The sequence below is a fragment of the Cryptomeria japonica genome, chromosome 3, assembly GCF_030272615.1.
Source record: "Cryptomeria japonica chromosome 3, Sugi_1.0, whole genome shotgun sequence".
NCBI lineage: Eukaryota > Viridiplantae > Streptophyta > Pinopsida > Cupressales > Cupressaceae > Cryptomeria > Cryptomeria japonica.
This window is the reverse complement of record NC_081407.1, coordinates 663,232,810-663,252,771: the sequence shown is the minus strand read 5'-3', so window position 1 is coordinate 663,252,771 and position 19,962 is coordinate 663,232,810. Positions and strand designations below refer to the sequence as shown.

General features: G+C 33.2%; 2 protein-coding genes across 2 annotated transcripts; both read left to right on the top strand.

Moving 5' to 3' along the window:
* The first annotated feature begins 288 nt into the window (after window positions 1–288).
* Window positions 289–17,204, top strand: LOC131068398 (BTB/POZ domain-containing protein At5g48800-like). The gene is made up of 5 exons (XM_059217626.1): window positions 289–323; window positions 561–627; window positions 2,039–3,154; window positions 4,333–4,707; window positions 16,794–17,204. Exons 1-5 carry the CDS (start codon window positions 289–291, stop codon window positions 17,202–17,204), a joined length of 2,004 nt encoding a protein of 667 aa, XP_059073609.1.
* On the top strand, window positions 17,083–18,333 carry LOC131874517 (uncharacterized). The gene is made up of 2 exons (XM_059217935.1): window positions 17,083–17,574; window positions 17,992–18,333. The coding sequence occupies exons 1-2, from the start codon at window positions 17,352–17,354 to the stop codon at window positions 18,258–18,260; spliced, it is 492 nt and encodes a 163-aa protein (XP_059073918.1). The 5' UTR covers window positions 17,083–17,351; the 3' UTR covers window positions 18,261–18,333.
* The last annotated feature ends 1,629 nt before the right edge of the window (window positions 18,334–19,962 follow it).

Here is a 19,962-nt window from a genome sequence, read left to right as displayed (position 1 = left end):
ACAGAAAAGAGGCCCAACTTTTAGAGTAAATTTGGTAGGATAATCTTCGCTCACCACACCACACGCTATCTGAAAAATTATCTGCCACTTCCCCACATCATTAGCTTTTTACACCGTTGCAATTCGCCATCATTTCAAAGTTGAAACCCCCAACAAAGGCTTCAAAAGCTTTGTAGAAATGTATTCTATATAAGGATTAAGTCAAATGCAAAATGCACGGTCTAATTGGGAATTGGGTTTGTATTTCTTCTGTATTTGTTTCACTGCGTGCACGAAGATTGAGTCACGATGATATTAACAAGCATTCAGAGTTGCTTAGACTGGTATGCCCATTAAAACAAATTTTCTTTTTTAAATCGCATTTTTTAACAATGAAGTCTATTGGTTTTCTACTTAGAAAATCCAGCGATATGGCATAAAATTATTTTCTGTTAACATAATAATGATATCAAACATTACGTCTTTGTGATTTTTGTTTCTACAGATGGATTTTATCCTCAATCAAAATATATAGTGGTGTTTGTTGGGTTTAATCTTATATTTCCTAATCTTATGTTCAGGTTGTCTTTGGACGTTCCGAGCGATTTGACTGTGGAAACTGGAGGAGCTCGTTTTGCACTTCACAAGGTAATCTTACACACAGGCTTATCAATCATCCACATTTGTTTAATTTTGAATTGATTCAGTGGATTAGTCATCATTCTAAATATAGGTAAAAATGTATAATTTAAACCTAATTTAGACTACACATTCCAACAATTTGGAAATATTATCTGTTTAAAGTTTTATAATAAGACGTTGATTTTTGGTAAAGGTTTGCATTTTTTTAAATGAAATAAGAATTGTAAAATTAAAGTTTAATATAATAATAGAGATTGTTTCTGTATCATTGTATATGTTTTCTGATCTGAATTTTAGACTATTTTCTTCTTTCTAGTCATCTTTATGATAATAGATTATTGAGTGCAAGTGGAAACGTCAATTAAAAACCATGCATAACAAATCTAGAAACGATCTCTATTTTTCAACATGGACTATGAAAACTAATGCCAAATAAAATAATTTCTAAATGAGTATAGATCTTGGTGTTTCTGAATTAAATTGTAGGCAATTCTTCAGTATCATTGTTTCCCTCCATGATTCATAGATAGTTATAAAATTTATTTAACTTCCGTAACTCTCAATCAATCTAATGATAATCACATTATCTCAAAGTATGATCCCAAACATTACTGACACTTACAGATGAAGATGATGATTAGAATGTTCACTAACACTTATCATGAAGGTTTTGATACTGAAAGACATAATTTTAAAGCAATTTGATTTTATAATAAGATTTTAATTTTTGGTAGGTTTTTAGATTATTTGATTAATAATGTGAAGACTGACGTTTTTAATGAAGTAAGAATTGTCAAATTAAAATTTCATATAATAATAGAGATTATTTATGTATTTGTCATGTATGTTTTCTGGTCTATATTTAGGATCATAATGATCTTCTTTCTTTTGCTCTTTTTGATAATAGATGACTGAGTATGATTTGAAACGTCAATTAAAAAATATGCACAACAAATTTAGAAACAATCTCTATTTTTTAACATAGACTGTAAAAAACTAATACCAAATAAAATAATGTTAGAATGATAATGATATAAATCGTAGTGTTTCTGAATATAATTTTATGCAATTCTTTTGTACCAATATGTCCTTTGTAATTGATAGAGAGTTACAAGATTTATCTGACTACCATAACTCTATCATCTTGATAATAGATCATATCATCACGAAATATTGAACACATCACCATAAAGATCATCTAAAACATCATAACAATAAAATTATACCCAATTTAATTACAGACAACCAGATTTTCAATTCATTGAAGATCTGATATCATTATCAATTACTGGTGTCTCTTATCTTATATATGAGTTGAATGAAAGAAAGATATAACTTTTGAGTTGAATGGAAAAAAGATATAATTTTGCCAATAATTTGACTCCTCAGAGATTTCATTTGCTGTAATTATATGCAGGCTCCCCTGGTATCAAAATGTGGTCGAATACGCAGAATGTTAGCAGTGGAATCAACAGACACAGACAGAGTGGAAGCGTATCTGAATCTTCCGGAATTGCCAGGAGGAGCAGAAGCTTTCGAGTTAGTGGCAAAGTACTGCTACGGACTCGATCTTGGGATCTCAACCTACAATGTTGCAGCCATAAGATGCGCAGCAGAATATCTAGAAATGGAACAAGAACCCAATATCCATGGCCTAGACTCACTCGCACAATCCTACTTCAATAACATCGTTCTCCCCAACCTTGCAAACACCATAGCAGTTCTCCGCAGCTGCAATAACCTGCTCCCACTCGCTGACGACCTTCAAATTGTGAACATATGCATTAAAAACATCGTCTCCGTGGCATGCAACGAGCTCATGGTGTGTAGAAACGGATGGGATTCAGAGGACCAGAAAGGCTTGGAAGAATCGTGGGTTAAAAAACTGACAGAACTGCATATAGATTTCTTTGAAAGAATAATGAGCGCCATGAAAGCCAGAGGAGTTAAGCAGGAAATCATAAGTGGGGCTCTCATGAATTACGCTCACAATTCACTGGATGGTCTCAGCCAGAAGCAGCGAGAGCAGCGATCTGTGGTGGAAGGAATTGCGGCTCTTCTTCCGCCGGGTAAAAATGCGGCCCCAACCAGTTTTCTATCCGGTCTGCTCAGAACGGCCATTACAGTGGACGCTTCGCCTCAGTGTAGAATGGAGCTGGAGTCGAGACTCGCCATGAGTCTCGATCGTGCGACCTCTCATGATCTTCTGGTTGTTTCTTTTTCGCACAGCTCTGACACTCTGTTTGATGTGGAGGTTGTGCAGCGGGTTGTTACCAATTTCTTGGCATTCGCTTTGACAGACTCTGCGGGTGATGAATATGAGGAAGATGAACAAGGGGCGGTGGAGTTTGCCAGTCAGATCAGTGGGAACGCCATGGAAAAGGTTTCGACGCTCATGGATAGCTATTTGGCGGAGATTGCACCGGACAAGAACTTGAACATCTCGAAGTTTATACTTTTAGCGGAGGCTGTTGGGGAGAAAGGGCGCTTGGTTGATGACGGGCTCTATAGGGCCATTGATATTTGCCTCAAGGTTCTATTCATATTTAAACACATTTATATTCCTGTTTTTAGTATTTTTCATTTCCAAATAGCTATACAAACTAAGGGTAGGGGCTGCTCTTAAATTAGTTTTCGTCCAAATATTATTGAATAGGGTAATTTTGGTCTATAAAGTGATATGAGGTGGGTAAGTAGTTGTTATGAGAGTAGTTAAAAGTATAGTTTATTTATATATTTTAGTTGTTCTAGTATTGAGATGGCTGATTTATCTATAAGTTTAGATAGGAGTATTGAGAAATATTGGCATGGATAATCTTTTTGGAGCAATGTAGTTGTTCAAATCATAATAATATTGAGGTGGAACAATTGAGTGTTCAAGTTGTGCTATTCGGTTGGATGACCTTCCTAGAAGTTTTATTATTAGTATTTAGATAAATAAAATCCAAGGAAGTTTTGATAATTTCACCTTTATCATCAATAAGTTGTTGGTTTCAAAGTACTAGTTGAAATCTTGGAGTTGTAGTATTGAGATCTGTGATCTTTCCATAAGTTTCAATAGTAGTGTTGAGAAATATTGGGATGGATGATCATTCTTGTTCAAATCATAGTAGTACGAAGATGGAAAAGTTAACTTGTCCAAGTTGTAGTAGTTTTGGGTTGGATGACCTGCCTAGAAGTTTTTGTAGTAGTATTTAGATAAATGAAATCTGACCCGACCCCTAGGGTTTTCTCACTCAGTTTACACTTTGCTTCAGAGGTTATAGGTGGGCTTGTCTTATATATAGTATTGGAATGGGTGAGCTTAGAAAAGTGTTAGTACTTCAGTCACGTCATCTAAATGCATTAAGTAGACTAAAGTTATACTTGATTGAATTGAAATGATATTAGAATAGATAACTTCTACATGAGTTTTAGTATTTCCTTATTGTTATATGGAATGAATCATGAACAATCGTAAGAGATAAATTTTAATCTACTATTTATAATTCACTCATGTTAATGCAATAAGTAATAATTATGATTAAAATTGTTTTGAGTCAAAATAAAATAATTTATACTATGATTAAAGTCATTTTAACTCATAATAAAATTCACAAACATGATTTCGAAAAGACTATTCTTAAACATTAAAAAAAAAAACTCTACCAAAAATAATACAACTATTTTATCATTCTTATGTATGAATTGGGTGTAAATTTGACTGCATAGGCTCATCCAGCTGCAACGGACGGGGAGCGCAACAAGCTATGCAAGCTGATGGACTGTCAAAAGCTGTCGGCGGAAGCATGCATGCACGCCGCCAAAAACCATCGCCTTCCTCTTCACGTCGTCGTGCAAGTTCTCTACTTCGAGCAGCTCAGACTTCGCCATGAAATCAAGAGCGGAAGCACAAACGATTTAGAGTTCGGGGACAAATGCCCTTCGCAGGTGATGAACAAGCGCTTTCTGAGTGCATTAAGTTCGTCCAGGGATGGGTATGAATCAGTTCGAATGGAGAACAGAGACCTCAGATTTGAATTCTGTCGGATGAGAATGAGAATGACAGATTTGGAGAAACAGTGCGTGCGCATGAATCAGATTATGGTACGCCCCAGATGCCCAAATGCTTTGTTTGCTTCAATCTCTAAAACTCTCGGAAAATTCCACTCCTTGTTTCGCAGCAGCCTTCGGATTCTTCTGTTTTCCAAGACTTCTGGACATGAACATATGTCTATAACCACAGTTTCCACTTCCAACCATTTCATCTTGAAAGGACATAAATACAAGTAATATACTCAGAAAATCCATTCTGGTTCTTTTGAAGTCATATAAATCATCAGAAATACATTTATAAAGAAATGTAAAGGGAGATGGGAGATGGGAGATGTGAGATGTGTTTCTTATATATGTGATTATTTATATGATCGCATAGCCAATTCTCTTTGAAATTACCTCTGTAATATTTATATAGTTATGGTTATGGAAAAAGCAATGTACTAGTATACTAGTGTACTTTTCTTATAATAAGAGACTTTTCTCTTTCCAAATTTCTGTTATTCTCTTCACCACTTCTTTTTTTTTTTTTGAGCAGCTAGGTTATCAATCTTCCTTTAAATTTTATATATATATAAAATTTTTAATTAATTTATTATCATATTCATAGATGAATAGTCAATCATTCCACAATTACATACCATTAAATAAGCTCAAATAATTGAAGAGCATAAGCTCTAGATTCATTCCCTATTTAATCATTTTAGTTATTTTACTAAAAATAGAGCGATTAGATTAATTTATTGTTTTAAATTGACATTCATCTAATGATTATTTAACTTTTAAATATATGAATTAAATATTTAGATTATAATTTTGAATGAAATTATAATATAAATTGTAATTAAGATATAGAAATTAAGTTTTTTTTGGTAATTACAATGTTTTATATATTTTTCTCTTTAAAATTATAAATTTAGGATGTGACAATGTAAATTTAAATATAATAAATATTTAAGAAATAAGCATGGCACATAAAAGTATACATTCATAATATATATTGTAACCTTTATTCAACTTAATTGCATTAAAATAATATAATTGACAATTAAACATTTATTTGATTACATTTAAAGTTTATAGAAAATAATATTGATAATAGAAATATGAAATTCAACTGATTTAAGTTTGGAAATAATATACGTTTAAAAAATATGAAATTGATTCAGTTCTCACAAAATAAATTGCATTCCAATCTATTATATAATTTTGTATAGAAAAGTAGAGAAAAATATATAACACCATCTTAGTAATTGTATAACTTAAGTGTGGCCAAAAAAAAAATTACATGCTTTTCTTAGAATAGTATGCCATAATATTATACATTTTAGTTGTATTTCTTTTTATACGTAGATTTGATAGTTATGACAAATGTTTCTATATGTAAAAACCTTTCATTTGTTCAATATCTAAGAAAAATTAATTGTTTATTAAAATATCTCAACAATAGACTCTTTTAAATTGAAAATATCAAGTAAATTATCATATCCTTCAAATTTAGAATAGCTTCAAGATGTTTTTATGTATTTATAAGGACCTTCAATAACTAATGAAATGAATTGCATCTACTCAAATTATTTATGTTGTTGCACTTCATTATTAGTTGATCCAATGATAAGTATTACAGAGGTGAAAGAAGATAAGGAATGCCTTCGGCCAGTAGGACTTCATAAGTTAGTCCAACTTTATGGAGATGATTCATGAAGACATCAACCTCTCCCCTTTGGCATATATGTTATTATGTTATTTGAGTACATGAATACTGTAGACCCACGGTGCAGGGGGAAATTTGACTTATAAATGAAATCAGTTTACTATATTTTCTAGAGCTTAGAATCATCATGGGTCGAGACCTTAAGTCTTGCAGAGCCTTAGCCTATGAGGTAGTCTTGGAGCCCCGTGACAGTTTTTATTCATTCTATTTACTATTTTTTTCACATATTATAATACATTCAAACTTAAATTTGTGCAAGGATTTGTTTATTTGTTCTCTCTTAAACTGTCAAAGAGGAGTTCCAGTCCTGACAATAATGTGGACAAACACCTTTCTTTTGTCTTAAAAATGAATTTTCATATTCTAAATAGTATACATATAATTTAGTTGGATCATACACATAGATATGAATTTATAATATATATTTGATGTAGCGCATAAGTCTATGCTTTCTTAAAGCCTACATATATATGATATCAGATAGGTTCCTATTTAAAATGGATTAATATGATAGAGGTTATTTTAATACATTATGTAACATTACAATACCTACTAATATACCACAAATAATCTAGAATTCTACTAAATCAAGTATCACCAATGAAATTATAAAGAAATCAACAAAATATATATTATACTTTGAAAATGTTGATTCCTCTTTATTGTTGCATTGTGTTGTATCTCCTAAGATCTTGGAATTGATGTTTTCTCTCAGAATCTTGCACTAATCTTGTTCCAACATGACTTAAAAGAGAATGAATTTTATGGTTGATTGAACGATGCAAAGTGGAATGAATTTACAATGCAAAGCTAAGATGGTTATAAGATGGTGTGTTAATGAGATGAAACTAATGATGTAAGGAAGCTTAAAATAACATACCTATGATGCTAAATGCAACAATGAAGATTATGTTATGCTAATGGAAGCTCAAAGCCAAAGAAACACTTTTGATATTTGCTATGATCTCTTGAAAGCATGAAAGTATAATAAGCACACTAAACTCTTGAGTATTACCCAAAATGAGGATATGAGGTCTCCTTTTATAGGAAATCCAAGGCTCTGATCCTAAGTGGAAAAGATCAATGAATTGGTCTTGAGACAATAGATGGCTAAGATTGAATTGGTTGGATTGTGAGAGCTAGAAAGCGGGATGTTCCTCCTACATTGACAAGGTAGGGGAAAAGGAGGGAGGAGAAGCTACATGTCATGATGCTCTCCATGACCATGAGGAGGAGGAGGAGGAGGAGGAGGAGGAGGAGGAAACATTCCAAGTTGTTGGAATGTAAGAGAAAAGGTAGGCCTCGTGAGAAATTTATCTCATGAGACACCTTTGACCATGGAGGTGGAGAAACCAAAGTCTTGAAAATAGGGATGGTGGAGAATGAATAGAAGATAAGGTGACACATAATTCTCTCACTTTATTTTGAATAGGAGAGATATTAAAGATAAATGTCCAATTAAATATTTAAAAAAATTAATTTTCTTAGCCACATGTGAGCGAGGTGGCAAGTGAGGTGGAAGGTTCAAATGGAAGAGCAATATGAAGAGTGAAGTGGAGAGGAATTAAATAATTTAGAAGTATTTAATTAATGGAAACTTTAGAAGATTTAGGACTTAGGTTTTAACATTATAATTAAATAAATAAATATTTATTTAATCATTAGAGGAATCGGATAGAATGAATTTATTTATCGATAGAGGAATAGATATTGATTAAATAATTAATATTTAATTAATTTATATCAAGCCAATTTTAGATATATACACATTATATGTCTCTTATTTTCTTTCATCACATTTAATTGTCATATTTACTCTTATCAATGTTTATTGACTATACATTACTATCTCAATCTTAAGGAGCATATCTTTTCTACGATGAGCATTATTCTCATTTCCATATGCCTTTAGATATTCAAACAAAATATAGAGATGTAAAATATTGACTTATTACATTGTTCTCAAATGAAGGGTTACTCTTCTAGTATCTTAGGTTGGCATACACTCATTTATGCCACAAAAAAATAGATACAACACCTATTTCTTTCTTCTCACTTTCCAATACATGCATTCAAGAGGTATAAGACTCAAATATTTCTCCAAGAAACATTTGTAAGAGATATAGCAGATACCATGCTAGTAGAAGAAAACTTGTTCCTCTTCATATTTTCAAATAAAATGATAATCTTCAAAACTATAAAAAAAAAAGATCCATAGGAAATGTATGCCAATAGAAGAAGTAAAACTCTCCTCCCTACCATGGCATAATTAGGCCATTTTGAGACCTTAGCCATCCCCTAAGCTAGAAGAATCATCATAATCCCATTCCTCACATTTATTTATCAAGCTTACAAATGTGCAAGATTTCACATTTCATAACTACAACCCACAATGTTCCCACAACCATATTTGCCCAACTCACAACAGATAATTGAGAGCAACTACTCAAGACACATACCATGCAACAATAAACTACCATCACAAGAGAGGTTTAAGGCAAGGATGAGATTAAACAAACTTATCTCTTCATGAGATTTGTGAGATTAAAGCTCCTCCTTCCTCCATGACCTCCCACATAGTTGACAACTCCATCACAAGAGCTTTTTCCCTCCAATTTTTGTCACCCCAGTAGAAAACCAAAAGTGACTTCTCCATAAGCCAAATTTCCCTCACCCCAATAGAAAACCAAAAGTGACTTCTCAAAAAACCAAATTTTCCCAAACTCCTCCTCCATTGAAGGTTATTTAAGGATTCAAAATTGAATCCCTTGAATGGAGAGGTGAAACTTGTCACCTTCCCATTATTTCCCTCTCATCACACTTACCCATTAGTTCTCACACATGTGTGAGACTCTTGGGGTGGTGTGAAGTGTGTACACTTATCCTAACCTTGGAAGGTGGCTCACATGTGTGAGCCTTATTCCTCTCCCCAAGGTTCATAAATGCACTTTGGGGAGTGGGTTGGAGAGTGAGACAAGTCAATTCTCCAATCCCCAAATCATAAACTCGCCATTCCTTGAAATGGAAAGTATAGAAGCATCATATGTTGACCCAAGTACAATATGAGTACTTAAAATGACCCCTTATCCCATTAGTATCCTACCTAGGGTCCCCAAGAACAATAAAAACACATAAAATAATTCCTCTTTAACCCTTTAGAAATCCTTCAAATATTAAATCTGAGTTTGACAAAATCCTTAGACTCTTCAACTCTCACACAATAAATTCACCTTAACATTTTATGTGCAATCAATTAAAACTAAAAGATAATGTGATTAAACTTGACTGAAAACAATATTGGACTCTCTTCTCTAATTCACACTTAATAACTTCAATAACTAAAATGTTTTGACAGGGTCTAGCTGGCTCTCCTCTCTTCCATTGAGACATTTTTTTATGTATTTTCTCAAATAATTGCTTGGGCAAGACATCATTTTGATCACCTTCTCACAAGCCTTGACAAGACCAAATTCATTTTTTAGTAAATAACACATATACATGATGCTAAGTTCCATTATGCATTGGATGTGTTTGATTTCACTTTTAACAATGATACATTTTAAATTCAATTTTATCCATTTGACTATACTATTTAATCAATTTTCTTTTCAATTTTAACCAATATAAATTTTAAATATAAATTCAAATATATGTGACTTACCTCACAACTTACCTTTGGTACCCCTTTAGTTGGATAGAGTTGTTCTGATTTTCCCTTTTTCTTTGGTCAGCTAATAATCTTCCTCAATCCCTTGCCAATCTCAAACATCATGTTCCATCATTGGACTATCTGCATTTTGTAACCATCCAATACTAGATCATGTTAATAATAACAGTTAAGACATCAATTCATCATAAATGAGCTTATCAGAAAAGTTGTGAAAGTTACGAACAAGATTGGGGTCTTACATGTACAAGCTAACCAATTGGTTGAAGGAATTGTTGAGCTCCAAAAGGATTTTAATTTGGAGCCAAGTTATCCATAGAGTCAAGAGGAAGGAAGGATAATGCAATTTGGACACAATGAAAGGTATGAAGAAAATGTTAATTCTATGATAAAAAATAGAAATCCATTATCTTTGTATGATAATATTATGGAGATGCATAAGATCCATGTGGATGACTTTCACAAGAGATGGTATCTTGTGGATCTTCATGATTTTATAATTAATCATGATATTGCTTTTATTGAACCAAGCTACATACAAGGACACAAGGATTGTAAAGTTTTTGATATCATGGATCACATGAGTATTTTAAACTTGTGTCAATTATATATTATCAAAGAGCTGATAATAGGACCCAAGAGATTTCCCCCAGGGAAGATACTTCATTTTGTTAATGTGTTCTTTTTCATAGACATCTCACTCTTGTGGTAGTTATCAGAAAGGACATTGATGATTCCCAAGTTAATCATGTTGCTCACCATTCATTATTAGTCAATGAAATAATATTTCAAATCATAAGATTGTTGATTTGGTTTAATTCCAAAAATATGCAACAAGTTTGGGAAAAGCTTTCAATTTTAGTTCAATGGATTTCAGCTCACACATTGATGTTTAATGGCTTCTATATAATGTTGCACACAAAGATTTCAAACCTAGCATTTTTGTTTGCAACTGATTGCATGGAATGGTTATTGTAGCATTGGGAGAGTTCTTCAAGGGTGTTCAATCTCAACACTAAATAAAAAATTGCATCATGATAGCTAAATTTTAATCAAAATGGCATGGTAATAATCTTTGTCTATTCAGAAATTAGACAAAGTTATAAAAGTTATCATGGGATTGAGAATGGTTGTGTAGGAAATGCTCTTCCTATTATGGATGTAGAGCTAGTATACCCTAGCCCTCTTTTTGATATGCTTGATGAAAGTGTGGGAAAAGATCATTTTTCTTGTCATGGTTTGCTTCCTATAGTGGTACATGATAGATTGGACTATTTTGGCATGGGGAATGACCTTGTGGATTCACCATAAGGAGAGGATTACTATGGTGATTCAATAGATGATGGGTTGGAGAGTCTTTATGTTGAGACTTAAAGCATTTCCAAATTCAATTTGGATGAGATTCACATGATAATCAAAGTATTATAGTGGAAGTAAGGGGGAGCCACTTTGAGGGAGATTTCCTATAAACGAGATCAATTGCATGGGTTATTGGGCATTAAAGATGATGGAAGAGGCATACCATGGGAGCTTATGGATCATGAAGGTGTAAATAATGTTGTTATTACCTATTTTTATACTCATATTATGAGTTCATTTGTGTTCATACAAGTGGATTAGATGAATATTTTAATCAAATCTCGGAGTTCTTATATGTTGGTTTTTATTGGAAGGATGTTTTCAGCCAAAGGAATAATAAAAAAAAATCATTTTGGCCAATTTTTTTACTATTTCAATTATTCTTCTTCACAAGTGATGTATTTTGAAAAATCAGAGTTGAACATAAACAAACCTATGTAATATTAGTCCATTTGGTCACTTGTTAAGGTTAGTTTATGGTATTAGATAGAGGGAATGATAAGTTTGGCTAACCATGTTTGGTGTTGGATGGATTTTTAGGCACCAAACAATTGTTCAAGATTACAATTATGTTTTGGGTAGTAAATTTCTTAATAGTGATAGACATATTGTTAGAGTGCACGTGTTGACAATGAGGAAGATAGCTATTAACTTTCTTGATTTTTTTCCTATGGTGCCATGATTTTTTTATTATGGAGAGAAATTTGTGGAGGAGATGGTCGAGATTTTGTGGTGTTTGGTTTTTCTTCATACAAGAGGACTTCAGTAGATCACTTATGTAGGAGCCTAGGAGTATAGTGTTCTGAGAAAATGGAGCTACAAATCTCTTAGACTTATTTGGGATCCTAGAGTGTCATTGAGTTTTATCTAGGCTCAATTAGTTTATGAGTTGGAATTTCTTGAGGACAAGCAATCTTTGGGAAAGGAGGAATATAATGTCCCAATTTTTATGTCATCTTTTTTTGTGAGCATTGGCCAATTTTCAAGGTTTTTTCATAGGTTTCCATATGCTTTGGGGGGGCTCCAATGTTCTTGGTAAACTCAATTGTCAATTTTAGTGGGTTTTAATAGAAATTTCTATTTATAGTAAGTTCTTGCATGACACCAATCTCACTGGGTTTTTCTAGGTTTTTTTCTCTTTAGTGCTTGAAGAAAATTGCTATTTATAGTAATTTCTTTAATGGCACCAATCTTTCTAGGATTTTTTTGGCTTATTCTCTTTGGTCCTCATAGACCACACTATTCATAGTAAGTGTTTGCGTGGTAGAGAATTTTTTGAGGTATTCTAGTTTTTTTCTCTTTAGCTCTTACAAAACATTGTTATTTACAATATGTGCTTATGTTTGCATCAATTATCATCTTCCAATTTAGTTGGTTCTAGCATGTTTTATTCTTCATTTTTTATGTCTCGGTGAGTTATCATCAGGTGATTGGAATTATTTTTAAATATTTACACTAAAGTATTAAAGTGTTATTTTATTATTAACTTAAGTATTAAATATTTTGTAAAGTAAATGTCCACAAGTTGGATGCCTAGGTTGTGAGGGCTAAAGCTTTTTTTAAAGGTGTTATGGGAACCTTTTCAATCAAAATAAAATATTTAAAATTAAAATACCCTAATTTCCCTTCAAACTCTCTCAATTGGAGTTTGGGCTCTCATTTCTTCAAACAAAGTTTGCACATATAGCTTAATGATGTTGGAATGAGTTGCATAATTTCTTCTGGGTGTGGTTGAGGACAAAAACCCTCTTCAATCTATTGGTTTTGTGAGATTTTGCCAAGATCAAGAGCTCAATGAAAAGTAAAAAATAGAGAGACAAAATATAGGACAAGAATAAATTGTATTCTCATCAATAGGTAAATGATAAATAGTTGCATACAATGAATATGAGTCTGCTTATATAGGCAAGGCTATATGGATATGTGAGCACACAAACATTACATGTGGCTCAATAAGAAACAAGGGTAGGTAGGGATAAGTAGGGGTTGGTAGGAGAAACAATATAATATTCCACATGAGGTGGATCACCCACTGAATGTGGAATGTAACAACAAGATAAGACCACAAAAGGTGGAAATTCTCCTACACACACTATCCCAATGTGGCACAAACACCCAAGTGTCTCATACCCAAACTACTATGAAATGCATTATCCTAAGTAAACTTAAGTAAGGTGTAATAATATCCAACATGAATAAATAATTACACCAACAGGTTTTGATGGTGAAAGACCACCGTAGCTCAATTTGGTATTTTCATTTAGGAAATGCATTAAGTTTCACAAAGTTTTGGTGATTTGGGTTTTGCCAAGAGGAATATTTATATGGTATTTTGATTTAAACTTTGGCGTTTTAATGTCATTGGTATTTTTTTGTTATTTTGATGCATTTTCTAGTTTTAGGCAGATTTCTAGACTTATTTGTACACCTCCAGCCACAAGTGAACCCCAATCTTAGCTCATATCTCTTAGGGTATTGCTTATTTTCTTTTGGCTATTGTTTCTATGCATTTCCTTCAATTGGGTGACCAATTTCCATATATTATTTGAAGTTTTTTTGGAGACTTCAAAATGTATAAGAGGAATCACCACCCAGGTAGATTGTACAAGTGTGAGTTTCTTTGAAATTTGTGCCAAGGATTTATAGTTAGGTTTGAGGATTTTAATCATGTTTTTCTAAGGTGTTTGGACTAAACAATGAGATAACATGTGTTACTAAGATAGTTTGGAGTTGGTAGAAGAGGTTTTTGGAAGACTAGCTAGTTGTCCCAATACAAAATAGCAGCAAATCAACTATAGAACTATCATCTAAAGGGTTTTTTAGTATTATCTAGTTCATGTGAGGTGTTTTTCTTGTTGAAAAATAATTATAATTAGCTTCAAGGGTTTTTTTACTTGATTGGGGATGTCTTTGGTCCTATTGCAACCTCCTAGAGGTTTGATTTCAATCATAAGAACCCATGACATAATTTTGATCATGATTATTATAAATCTACACTTTGCAATTGGTCTCTAATAACTTTATTTTCTGCCTATTTGAGGTATTTCATGGATGTACATTTGACTTAAATTAAATTCAATTGATGTTTGGTGTTGCTATTTCAATTCAGGTTTATGATAATAATGTTTCCAAAGATATGTATTGTGATTTGAATGAATTAAGAAATCAAATCAAACTTAATGATGCAAGTATTTTTATTTTATACTGGCAAGCTATTTTATGTGGTGAAAATGATTTGAAAAAAAAAAAAAAAAAGTAGTGGTAACCATTACAGCCCTAGATTCAACCTCGTAATATGAGAGTCTCCCTTTTATATGTTGTTGGTTCTTTTCCATCAATCATCTGGCCAAAAAATGTTCCCACTTACATCATAAGGTCTCTATTATATGGTGGAAGGATGCTACTACTGACCACTTAAAATTCAATTATTTTGATTCATCATGTGACTCCTCCCAAGATGATGATTTTTCTCTTACTTTTGGTGCAGCTCTAATACCATCGAACTCTATTGTGCCACCTCCTAGCCTCCTACAAACCAACCTTCCTTCGACTTTAGAACCTCCTCGTTGCTCCTCTCATGCTAATGTGGATGATCCTTCATGTGGTAGAAACTTGTGTAAATTTATCGAAGGGTTCTATTTAAAGAATTTGCACAAAGAACTTGATAGAAACTTGTGTGCCCTATGTTGAACCTTATGTATATCACCTCTAAAACCTTTGAACATATATGGTTTTCTTGTCATACATTTTAATAAGGAAAAATAAAACAGCCTAAAAAATGTTAGCATACCCCAACACTGAAAGCAATACTTAAATGAACCCCTATCTTAACTAAGGGTAAATATGAAGAGATCTACAAATGAGTGAGATGGGTTGGGATTGTTTGAGCATAAATTGATGTCAAGCAGTCAATTGTTTGATAGTATTTCACTCATTAAATAGGCCAGGCACATGAGGCTTGTTGGAGGAAAAAATTGGGTGACAAATATCACTGGAAAATAGATTGGAAAAGGAAGACAAATTCGATTCATCCATAGTTTAAATTTGTAACATGAATATTATAATAATATTCTAATTTTGAACTAATATTTTTTTATCAAAGAGTAAAATAGGTTTTGAAGGAACCCCAAAACCTTATCGCAATATTTTTCCCAAAAGAAAAACATTGCCAATCAACAATCAAACAACAACTAAAAAAAAGAGACTAAATAGCCTAAAGCAAAAAATTAATAACAAGATTTACTAAAACTTATTTATGGTTTGAAGTCCTTGTGCAGTGTTGTGAGGCCCAGCAACTCATTCTTCTCAACTTTGAATTTTTTCTTCCTACTACCACAAGTCTAAGAGATTGAACCCTTTTGATTGTTCTATTTCACATGTTTACCATTATATTTGTTGTTTTGATCCTCATATCTTTTCCCAACAGTGGCATACTTAGAGACATGTTGCTCCCTTAGTTTCCTTAGTTAAAATTTGAATTCCCTCTGTACTATTTTAGATGGTACAATGGTTGATCTTGACAACTCTCTTCAAGTTATGATTAATATCATGAAGCTTCTCCTTCAAACTTGTAACCTTTTTCTCATAAGCATTTTTCAAGTTGAGGATATCCTTAGCCATTTCATCCATTATGGGTAGCCTCCTAACTGTGGGGAGTTTTCCTATCCATCTCCTCATTCAAAACTCTCCTATTGTCCATCATTTCTTACATCACTCTGACCTTAACATTATTTTGTTAATTTCTAAGAAGAACCACTTAGTCAATCTCAATTCAGATTCAAGGACATCTAAAATCACCTCCACATTTACATGAAGATAAGAGAAATCCTCAAGAATATCGAGAGTGATATCACGTCCTTGGTACTCCATACCACTACCCACATTTGACTTAGGGGTATTGTTATTGACGTGTGCATCCTTAACCTTCTTTTCCCCTTTGCCTTTGTCTTTTTCTTCTCCATCTCACCACTAGGCTTGATATTTTGACTCTGCTTAACCATGACTTTCTTTTTTTTTCCCTCATTATCATCGCAAATCTAAGATCCTTCAGACCAACAAATCTACCTCTTATCTTTCTTCTTATGGGCTTTCTTATTATCAATACTCTTCCTTTTTTTAAGGTTTTTCCCCCTAATCTAAAGGGGGATGAAAATATATTCTCATAGAAGCCTCCCCTTCATCCTTGTCTACCCACTCTTGAACTTCATCTTCCCCCTCTTTCTCAAACTCAATCCTGTCCAAGTAGACAACAAAGAAATTTTTTAAATAATTTTTATTATGTTAATAATACTAATAATAAAGATTTATATAAATAAATTACTAATATTACTATTAATAAAAAGTGAATAGTTATATTTACTTTTCAATTCCATAAAGTACTGATTTTTAAAATTATAGGAGGGATGGCGTCCACAAGTGGTAGAGGGCTATGGGTACGAAGAAATTTCAAAAGCTCGTACCAGGCCAATGGCAGAGTATGGAACAGTGTCAGACAGGGATTTCATGGTGGATACAGATATGGTCAGAAAAGTACTCGAGATAAAAAATTCCCAAATACGTGGACAAGCATACGCCATTCAAGACCCTTTCATTCTGAACGGCATAAGACTTGCCCAAGAAAAAGAATCAATAAGGAAAAGCAGGAATTTTTTTCATATATTCGATGATTTCAGGCGCTTTCAGAACACTCGAAAACCAGAAAATGATGCAGGGTTTTCGAATAAATTTTATGAGGACACTGAGGTGGATTTCAAATCCAAACCAGATTTCAAATCCAAACGCGGCCACAAAGCTGAGAGAAATGATTAGGAAAAGTATGGGATTCCATCTTTTTAATCTTGGTCAAACTCTATCTCGATACAAAAGCCAAGCTTCCTCAGGGAGTTGAATAATATCCCAGTCCAAAGAGGATAGAGACGTTTCCCACTTAATGCTAGTGCACCCTTCAATCCAAAAATGTTTGAAAATACTTTTGATTCTCAGCATACCAGTAAATCATTTATTTCAGAAAATAGGGCATTGACTTATCCCTCAACTCAAATCGCTGAAGTATGGAGGAGGAAAAGGTTGGATTCTGCAAACATAGGTAATGGTCGTGATGATGGAACACATAAGGTTTCTCTACCACATCACCTCATTCAACCTCAAATTTCAGATCTCAGGGATCGATCACTTATTGGTGAGTTCTAGTATTCTCCTCCTACTCCTTCTGATTTATCCTCTTGGGCAAAGAATTGTTGGAAAGGGATTAAGGAAATTTTCTACATTGATAATGGGCATGATTTTTTTATTGCAATTTTTGAATCAAAGCAAGATAGAGATAAAATTCATAGATTTAAGGGATGCATGGGTGCCAAATTTTATGACAGACACTAAGATTTGTAAGTTCGTACCTTTCTGGGTATCTTTTCCATCTTTACCACTCGAATATAGAGATCTCGACTTGATTGAGTATTTGTAAATTAATTAGGCATATTCATCAAGCATGATCTCCTGTCGTTTGAACTACTCACCTTCTAGTAAGGGTTTGCTTGCTTTTAAATCTTTCTAAATCATTTCCCAAATACTTATCAATTGATTTGAAATATGGTACCAGGATCCAAGAGATTAAACTTCAGTATCCGAATACAATTGAAGGGCATTCACTTTATGTCTCAGTGCCAAGGGCCTCAATGCCTCCCAGAAAGGGTTTGTGCTAATCATTCTTCAGATCCTTTATGCTTCTCTATGGTTGGTAAATCATATGGACAAATCAGGGAGGATTGTGATGTAATCAAGGATGAAGGGGAATATGAGAACTTCAAGATTATGAGTATTTACAAAGAGGGACCACATGCAGTAAAGGATAAGTGCCCAGCTATATGAAACTTTGATGTCCATGTAAATTTGCGGCCATTTTTTAAAATCTTGCATCTTCACAAGGATAATGGTTTCAAATCTTGAAAGGGGATGTTTACGGAAGTAGAACTTAAAAAAAAAATTCCCCCTTACCTCGAATAATTCTATTAGACAATCTCCATATCTCCAATCATATATGCACTCTTATTGCTCAGCTAGATAAGTTTAAGTGTTTTGATATTAAGTGTTTCAATAGCCGGGATGTTACTATCTGAAATATAATGTTTGCTAATCAACCTATTGATATAATGTTGTTGCCAGGTAAGGACAAACAAAGCCTAACGTATGATAGATTTAATACATTACAGGGGGCTAAAGGGTCTTTCAATTCAAGGTCCTCTGAAAAAATTGAACATGTGGCTAATGGGTTACTACGATCTGTTGGTTCCAAATTGTTTGATGAGATTGAAGGGGATTTTTGGAATGAAGATGAAGAGATGTTCAATAAAACATGCCTTGGAGAAGACATCCATCAAAATCAAAAAATTGTTTTGAATTGCGTAACCTATTAAATGATAACAGTGACATTCAGGATGAATTTTTCACAGAGGATCCGTTAGACAAACAGGTTTTGAATATAGTTGATGTGTTTCCCTCCCAAACAACTTCTTTTGAAGATTCGCATCAAGACCAGTTTCAATTAAAAAATGATCAAATTCTCATAATGATAGTGATTCGCAGAAAGTGTCAGATTTTGATTATTCAACATCACTGTCAATCTCTCAAACACCTTCTCTCCAGATACAAGATGAACAAACTCCAAAGAGGAGAGGTAGGAAGCCAAATTCTATTAAAATTAGGGAGGAAATAGAGGCAGGCATTCAAACTACATTGGATGGTAAGTTCCCTCACAAGAAGAGACCAAGGAGAGCAACACCAAGGAGAGCCTGTTGCTCTCCTCGACTGTTATATAGATTACATCATGGAATGTCAGGGACATTAATGCCTCTGACAAAAGAAAATGAATTAAGCAACAACTTGATTCGTTAGGAACGGATATTAGCATGCTTCAAGAAACAAAAACATCTTAAGATACCTTTCAAGCTATAGTGCAAAAATGGTCAAATTGGAAATCTACACATACTCCAGCTTTGGGTACTTGTGGAGGATTAATAACTTTATGGAACCCAAAGAATGTGATAGCTGAAACAACTAGTGAAGGTGATAACTGGCAAGTGTTGAAAGTACAAAGTTTTGATATTTCCTTCAAGTTGATCAATGTTTATGGACCTACTTTTACTCATGAGAAAAAGAGATTGTGGGGTACTTTAACTTCTTTTACTCAACGAGATACAAATCAAAATATTATTGTGTGTGGGGACTTCAATGCAATCATGGCTATCTAGAAAAGACAGGGGAATCTGCCCACCTCAAAAAATAATAGAATATTTTACTTTATTCATCTCTAATAATGACCTTAAAGATATAACTCCAAAGGAGGGGTAGTTTATGTGGACAAATAAAAGGAATTTTTTTTACAAATTGCTAGGAGGTTGGATAGATTTCTCATTTCACATAATTGGATGTTACAACCCTACAAGTTTGAATCTGAAATATTACCCTTTCTTTATTCAAACCATTATGCTATCTCTCTAAGACTCGTGAAGAATTAGTTGTCTTCCATACATAGGCCTTCTTTTAAATTTGAGTTCAGACATCGATATTTCAT

What these genes read in the sequence shown, in the direction of transcription:
- LOC131068398 (XM_059217626.1), top strand. Translation starts at nt 289, where the DNA reads ATGATATTAACAAGCATTCAGAGTTGCTTAGACTG. An exon ending in ATTCAGAGTTGCTTAGACTG is followed by an intron (nt 324 to 560) that starts GTATGCCCATTA and finishes TCTTATGTTCAG; the next exon opens with GTTGTCTTTGGACGTTCCGA. An exon ending in CTCGTTTTGCACTTCACAAG is followed by an intron (nt 628 to 2,038) that starts GTAATCTTACAC and finishes AATTATATGCAG; the next exon opens with GCTCCCCTGGTATCAAAATG.
- LOC131874517 (XM_059217935.1), top strand. Translation starts at nt 17,352, where the DNA reads ATGTTTGAAAATACTTTTGATTCTCAGCATACCAGTAAATCATTTATT. An exon ending in CAGGGATCGATCACTTATTG is followed by an intron (nt 17,575 to 17,991) that starts GTGAGTTCTAGT and finishes ATATGGTACCAG; the next exon opens with GATCCAAGAGATTAAACTTC.